Source organism: Pteropus alecto, unplaced genomic scaffold (genome assembly GCF_000325575.1).
Source record: "Pteropus alecto unplaced genomic scaffold, ASM32557v1 scaffold223, whole genome shotgun sequence".
Classification (NCBI taxonomy): Eukaryota; Metazoa; Chordata; class Mammalia; order Chiroptera; family Pteropodidae; genus Pteropus; species Pteropus alecto.
Window position 1 is genome coordinate 1,936,904 of NW_006434441.1, and position 7,644 is coordinate 1,944,547.

The following is a 7,644-nucleotide window of genomic DNA, read 5'->3' on the forward strand; positions in this document are numbered from 1 at the left end:
CCATCACCTGACAGCCCCACTCCCACTCCTTCCCCAGCCTTCCCGGGCCCCCTTAGGTGCTCTGTCCTGCCTGGGCCTGGTGCTCATAGGGGTGCATGCTCACCTGGGGGACATCAGAGACCAGGCCCTGGAGGCTGAGCAGTGTCTCAGGCACAGCCTCAACACTAGGGCCCGTCTGCTCATGCACGTGCTGGTTGGTGACAAAGGCACAGACAATGCCAACCCTGCGGGATAGGGGCGGAGGAAGGGACTTATTGTATACCCATGGGCACCTCGACCTCACCCCCACTCCCTCCTGACCTGGGCGCCCCTCACAGCAGCACGAGGGTGGTCAGCAGCAGAAAAGTCATGAACAAGCCACGCTCACAGGCCACCTCCTTGTGCTCCATCTTCGCTCGGGCCCCACAGCGCCGGTGGCCACGGCAACAATAGAAACAGAGTCCGGCAGTGGGCACCAGCAGGAGGTAGAGGCCCGCGATGACAGCACACACCACGTAGCCTGCCTCGTACCTCACCACCTGCACAGGGTGGCAAGGCAGGGGGGCGGTGCTGACCCCACGGGCTGACTGGGCACCAGAGCGCAACCAGAAGCAAGGGATGCACATGGCGGGCACTGTCACGTATGTCCTTGAACCCATGGGAGGTACGTGTCACTGTTGTTTACCACCTTGAAAATGGGGAAAGTGCCCTCCAGGGAGGTCACGGCTCACTGCAACACCCGCCCCCCTCCCACCACCACCCCCACCCCGTGACCTGTGGTGCTCAGAGAAGAGGGAAAGGGATGCCCAAGACCCCACCCTGGGGTACAGCCAGCCTGGCACGCTGAGCTGAGGGGGCCTTCCCACTTCTGCCCCTCAGGCTCAGCCTTGCACTCCCTCCTCGCCCTGCCTGGCCTTACCTCGTCCACCTTCACCTTGGCCGGCTCATTCAGCAGGGCCCTCACCAGCTCTATAAAAAGAGTCAGGCTGAGGGCTGGGGGTAGTGTCCTCCCCGTGGCCAGGTGATGGTAGGTTCTCTGGAGGGGCTCCTCCCACCACCACAGCCCCCTCAGAGAAGGCAGTGTCTCCAGAGCCCCATGCCATCATGCTCAGACCTGCTACAGGAAGTTGTGGCAGGCCTCCCCCTCCTCCCAGCCCTACAGATGGGCCATGCGGCAGAAGCCACCAGCCTGGTTAAAGGCACAGAAGAGCCTGGCCTAGCAGCCCTTCCCCTCAACAGGTAGGGGACAGGCTGAGGGGCCCTGCAGCCTTCCTGGTCCTCCCAACCCCAGCACCACTAGACCCAGAGAAAATGTCAGCCAGGTCTTTCAGAGCTTCTCATGTAATTTCCATTTTAGGACAGAAAAACTGAGGCTCAGAGAGGGGGCCAGCCAAGACTGCACAAGAAGGTCTTGAAGGGGCCTCCTGGTGATGCTTCCGGACAGGAAGATGGGTAGGGGGCAGGAAGATGGGGATAGGGAACACTGAGAACCCTGTCCTCCAAGCGCCCCAGACGGAGGGAGACAAGGGTGCTGGCCAGGACCGGTCCCTCCCAAGGCCCTCCTGGGGCAGCGTGCACTCACCGGCAGGGAAGGGGTTGAGCTGCACTGAGGAGAGGAAGTGGCGCACGGTGCCATACAGAGGGTCCAGGGGCCCCGGCGCGCGCACCCGAGGGGCCAGCCACCGAGCTCGGGCCACCGGCGTGAAGGTCAGGCGTGCGGCCGGGCCGAGGGACCCACAGTCCATGGCCGGCACCTTTGGCAGGCCCAGGGCCAGCACCAGGCCCAGGAGGGGCACCAGGAGACCTGGCGCACGCTCCATGGGGTCGCCAGTGGCTGCAGGACAGGGGAAACGCAGAGCTTAGGCGGCAGAGAGTGCGGGGGCAGCGTGGAGCCAGCTGTGCATCCTTCACCAGCCTCCTCCCTTCTCTCAAAACTGGCCCAACGGGTTTGGGCTCCAGAGCTACCTGGGAGCCAGCCCAGAGCGCTGGAAGGGCAGGGCGGAGGCCTGGGGTAGAGGGCAGGGCCTGCTCAGACTGGTCCTCATCAGCTAGGGGTGGGGGCCTGGGAACCCTCTCCCCTCCCCCGCAGGTCTTCCTGGGAGGGCTGCCTCCCTCTGAACTGTGAATTGTGTCGGGGAGGCACTCAGTAGCTCTGCATCACCTAGGGTGGCCCAACTTCAAGTGCTGTATTCAGTGCCCAGCCCCAGCAGCCCACTTTGTCAGCTAGGAAAACAGACCCCCACCCCCATGCCCTGGCCCAAGGTGGCTAGAGCAGTTTCACACGCCCAGGAACCAGGCCCCTCCCCCAGCTCTCTGGGGCCTGCTGTGTCCCCTCCAACAAGCCTTTTACCCTCTGCCAGTCCAGTCTGGGCAGAGAGACCACCCAGCTTTGTACAGAATGGCTCTCCAGGGCCACTCAGGCAGGAGCAGTCCGTGAGGAGGGTGAACCCAGTCACAGCTGAAAGGGTTGATGGAGGCTCTGCAGGGACATGTGTCTACACGGGTCTGTTTTCTAAATGGCTATGAGCCCAAGACTGAGAGGTCGCCTGCGGCTGAGCAGGTCCTGGAGAAATATGGCAGGTGATGGGGTGATCCTGGCGACTTCATGCATGATACCAAGACCAGTCCCCACGGCCTCGCCGACGAAGGTGTTGGTGAAAGGAGCATCTCACATGGCGCAGGGCAGTCATTAAAGAAAATGCTGTGGAAATGGCTCTTTTGACCTGAAAGATACTTGGTGCATTAATGAGTGCAAATGGCTGATCCTGATCCCTGATTGCAACACAGCACAGGGAGTGAAGATGTAGAACAGCATTTACCTTGGGGTAAATCCAGGTGAAATCGAGGGTAGTTTTTAATTCTCTTCTGCTTGTCTCTACTACCTAATTTCTTTGCAGTAAACAGGTGTTACTTCTGTTCAAAGAAGTAATAGGAGTTTGTGAGTTTCCATGGCGGCCATCCCCTCCCCTAGGGAGCCTTGGAAGGAGGGGCTGGGTCTACTGCCCTGGTCTGCAGGGTGGGTGAGTTGCACAGGGATTTTTGTCAGCTAATGGGGGTGGGGGTTACTCAGGTCTGAGTCAGGGCAGGGCCTGTGGTGGAATGCTTGTCCTCCCCATCACTGCCCCCATCCGCTTCTCAGAGCTGGGGAACCAGAGGCACAGACAGGGCTCAGACAGGAAACAACCTCATCAAAGAGTGATTCAGAGATTAGGGCCAGGACCACTCTGAGGAATGGGCTGGGGCTGTCCTGGCTTCTCCAGTCCAGGGAGGGTCTGGGGCCATGCTGCCCCTGGAAGCCCAACGCCAGTCTGTGGCAGGACACCCCGACCACTCTGCCCTGTGACTGTGCCAAAAAGCTAAATGCAGGCTGTGCCAATGCTCACCTTTCCCAGCCGACTCCTGAGCCCAGCATCTGTACTAGGGCCCCTGCCCCTAGAGGCTGCCCCCAGGAAGGACTGGTCTCCCTAGAGCCTTCTTGTTGCCCCTCTTCCTGACTTAAGCTATGCCACCAGCAGCCTGGAAACAGCCCTTTCCCAGCTGGGTCGAATCCACCTGTGGTGCAATTAGTAGCTGCCACTTCAGCTTTCTCTACGTTCTGACCTGGGTGCACAGTGGGTAGGGAGTTTAGGTCCCAGCTCTCTGAGGAACACTAGAAACCCTTGAGAGTTTGGGTCATGAGCAGCCCAGGCCCCCAAGCCCTGTCTCCCACTTCCTCTCTCTCTTTCCAACTAGAGTGATTAAGCCAATCAGTGGCCACTGCTATTGTTTTCGTAAATATTTATAATAAAAGCACTGTACTTGGAAGATAGGATTTCCCCAAGAAATAAACAAATGTACCAAGTCTCCTTCTTGGCCAAGGGGCAGTAGGGTTGATGAAGACACTGAATCTGCCTACTTGACAGGTAAGCACTGTGAGGCAGGAGGAAGAGACTTTACTAGTCAGTGGCCAAGCCAAGACCTTCCTCCGGGGACAGGATTTTGATGGAACAATCTATCTAAGACTGTGGCCAGTCAGCTGACTCCTCCCCTCCCCGACCCTCACCTCGGAGAGCAGGTGAGGCTCAGGGCAGCCTTGGGTGCTGGGCAGAGGCAGAGAGGAAACCTCTAGAATAATTGAAGTCCTAAGAGGGCTGAGCAAGTGGGCTGTGGGGGCTGGGCTGGTTCACAGCAGGATGGAGGGCTTCCTGGAGTGGAGGAGGGGCTCCAAGAGTGACCCTGTCCTGCCTCCTTCTCCATTCATTCCCTTTGTGGGCATACCTGTGTGTCCCTTCCTCCTGCTACCCCCTGGGGTCCTCTGCCCTGGAAATCTTTGATTGACCTGGGCTCAGCTAGCCCTTGTTACCTTGGGAATACTTCCTAGGCCTACTTTCCCAACTCCTGATTCACTCATTCTCAGAAGTTTGAGGGTCCCCAAACCCCACAGCCCTGAGGTGGGGGAGGGGAGTGTGGAGGTAGAGACCTGGCCAAGGAGAGGGCCTCTGCCCTTCAGAGAGCAGTTGGGCCAGAGGGCACCAGGTGGGAACAGAGAGGAGATATCCAGCTGTTCTCAGAGAAATAGCAGACTAGGGGGCTGGCCCTTATTGCTGGCCTCAGGTGTCCACACTGCACCGTGGGAACAGGTCGCAACCTAACGCAAGGGACAAGCCCCGTTTGTCAGAATACTGAGGCCACAGCACGGTGTTGCTACAGTCAGTACTCTTGGTGGCAAGAAGCAAACAGCACTGAGGCCACTGAAGGATCTGAAAATTGAGAATTTACTGGAGGGTTGGGAGGCATTTGAGGATCCAGGCATGGAAGGTGGAACCCCAGGGGCTCAGAGCCCGACTGAGCGATTGAGCGTGTGCCCACTGCTGCGTCTCAGTTGTCTCTGTAGGCCACACTCCCTGCTTCCCGCCACCCCCACACCACGCACTGTCCAGCAGGGCAGGGCGGGAATTCTGCCAGTCTGAGTTGACCTATTCTCCTGGGTCGACTGTCTCCAAGCTCGTAGCACCGCAGGCCACATTCTAAATTCTGGCTGGAAAAACTGACGGCCACAATCAGAGGCAGTGCCCCTTGGGCCGCCACAGTCCAGCCCTCTGCGACAGCCTTATAGGGTGTAGTCACGGCTGCTAGGACCATGGCGAGAAGTGGGTATGGAGGGACAGTCGTCTGAGCAGGAGGTAACACCCAAAAGGTTGGTCACAGTCGTGGGAGCAGAACTCTTGTTCCAAAAAGCCACCAAATGCACAGGCTGCCCAACATGCGTCATACTGACAAGCTCTGGGTGAGAAGTCCAGGAAGGGGTTATAGGTCACCTCGGTGGGATATTTTGGAGGATTTCACCACTGTGCACCCAGAACCACCCCTGACTTATTGTCGCTCACTCCCGCACCCAGCTGCTCTGCTATGTCCTTTTGTGCCACATCTTGAGCATGTCACCAGCATGGACCATGGAAAGTGCAGGGTGGACAGTGGGACTCTTGGGTGTCAAAGCCTCCAGCAGCCCTATACTCTCCTCAGGATAAGAGTGAAAGCCGTCACCTGTCCCAACAGGGCCTTTGCCACTGGGTCCTTTCAGTCCCCTGGCTATGTCCTGCAGTGCTCGCTCACTGTCACACTCCCCTTGTCCTTTCCTGCCCACACGATCCCCATTCTCCACCTCTCCTCCTCTTTCGCCCCATTTCTACTCATCCCCCATTCCTACTCATCCTTTAAGACTTGGCTCCATGGCCTCCTTTTCCCGAGAGGCTCCTGTTTCCCTGGCAGAGTAAGGGTTCTCTTCAGGCTGCCTCCATATTACCTGTGCCCGCCTCTGAGCACCCCATGTACAGATTTGCACCACATTCGCCCTCCAGCTGATGTAGGGAAGGGGCAAGAGAACTAAAAGGCAAATCAGCTACACCCAGAGACTGCAACGTACTGGTCAGCACTGCAGTTGGCCACTGAGGACACCTGTGGAACAAAGGAAGATTGCTGGGATTGCTAACAACCCATTTCCCATACCCTGAAGGAAAAGCAGGAAAACAGAGTCTTTAAGTCGCCCTACACAAAATAAACACAATCCTTCTGTGGGGAACCCATAGACCAAAGGCTGGGAACTGCCTGCAGGCCTTCCACACCAGAGAGTCTACCTTTCACACTGTAGGCCCATGCCATCAAGGAAGTGAGTGAGCAAAGTCTTTAAAGTGTAATTCACAGGAGCTAAAGATCGATACATAAACTGAACACTCAGGGTCCCTCTCACAGTCTTTTCTCAGTCCCTCTCAGTGTTTTTCTCTGTCCCTGTCTCTGTCTCTCTGTCTCTGAGTCTCTCTCAGGCTCTCTCACTCTCTGCCTCTGAGAGGAGACCACGCTCTGTCTGTGGAGCGTCACCCCTTTTCTAATAGACTCTCTTTTTGACTCTGCCTCTGGCATGCGCTGAACCTTCTCTTGTGCTCAGCCAAGGACTCCCCTGGTGTAGGCCACAAGGGGGATCCGCCCCGTCCAGCATCACAGCCCCAGCAGAGACTCTGGCACAGAGTATTCTCCATAAATGTCTTCCTGAATTGAGGAAATCAGATTTCAAAACATGGAAAGATAAACAGTTTTGCAGGACCAGAGAGTCTGAAAGTGAATGTGACTCAAATATGGATGCGAGCATCTCTAAATTGAAATCTGAGGGTGTGGTGAGTGGCAGTGTGACAGAACCTGCAGGGGAGGTGTGGGATGGGACAGGAGGAGGCATCCAGCTTCATGAGCCTCGACAAGCAATAAGGACTGGTGCAGCCCAAAGCCACGGGATGTGCTGGAGAGCTCCTGTGACAACCACAGCAAGCAGGTGTGGCTCTCATAGGGCAGGCTGGGCCTCAGCAGGCCCCTTTGTCAGAAGTGGTCAGAGTGGGGCAGACAGGGCCCGGACAGGCAGAAAGGAGGTGCAAGGGGAGGTGTTGGCGGTCCCCCATGGAAGTGCCAGGCATCCTTCCTTTCTCCTGAGGGCTCCTAGCAGGATGGCTGACAAGACTCAGGACACGGGCTGACCCCAAATCCCCTCCTGGGCACATCCATGCCAGAGTCTTAGCTGGGTCTTACATCGCAGCTGGACAAAGTGACCCCCACCCTTGTCCCCTTGAGTCAGTGCAGGGAGAACACCGGGTACAGGCATGGAAGCCCCTTGCAGTGAAGGCTGGGGGTGGGGTAGGCTGGACAGAGGAGCCCATGCAGCCTGACTGGGAGACTGAGGTGGGTAATGCCTGGGGGGAGGAATGGTACCTGTAGTCTTCAGGGGAATTCCAGGTGGCCAGCTGCCTGTCCCTGCTCAGCCCTTCTGCACAAGATGGGGCAGGGCATAGTCAGGACTGAACAAGGCCCGTGGGGGGAGCACCTACAGCAGGCCGTGGGGAGAGGTGCAATGGGCAACTCACAAGTTCCTAGATGCATGGCTGTTTGTGGAAACAAAGACCGTGAAGGGCTAGCTGAGTGTAGGTTAGCATGAGTCAGTGATGGGGCCAGATATCGAGATGGCTTTGGAAAGCCAGTCAGCCAAACGGTCACAGTGCCCCTGCAGAGGTCGGTTGTTGACCTGTGCTGCTCGGTGCTTCTCTCAGGTTAGCATGAGTAAGTGATGGGGCCAGATATTCGAGATGGCTTTGGAAAGCCAGTCAGCCAAGCGGTCACAGTGCCCCTGCAGAGGTCGGTTGTTGACCT

The 7,644-nt window shown here is 57.5% G+C and overlaps 1 protein-coding gene across 1 annotated transcript in view; it reads right to left on the minus strand.

Annotated features, from left to right (window-relative positions):
* PROM2 (prominin 2) overlaps window positions 1–5,100 on the minus strand; it is a 17,911-nt gene extending 12,811 nt beyond the window's left edge. Inside the window, exons 1-5 of the mRNA XM_025045046.1 lie at window positions 4,953–5,100; window positions 1,562–1,813; window positions 899–948; window positions 316–518; window positions 104–224 (exon numbers count right to left, since the gene is read on the minus strand). Of these exons, the coding sequence (XP_024900814.1) occupies window positions 104–224; window positions 316–518; window positions 899–948; window positions 1,562–1,813; window positions 4,953–5,100 (774 nt within the window). The remainder of the gene's footprint in view (window positions 1–103; window positions 225–315; window positions 519–898; window positions 949–1,561; window positions 1,814–4,952) is intronic.
* Window positions 5,101–7,644: the final 2,544 nt, after the last annotated feature.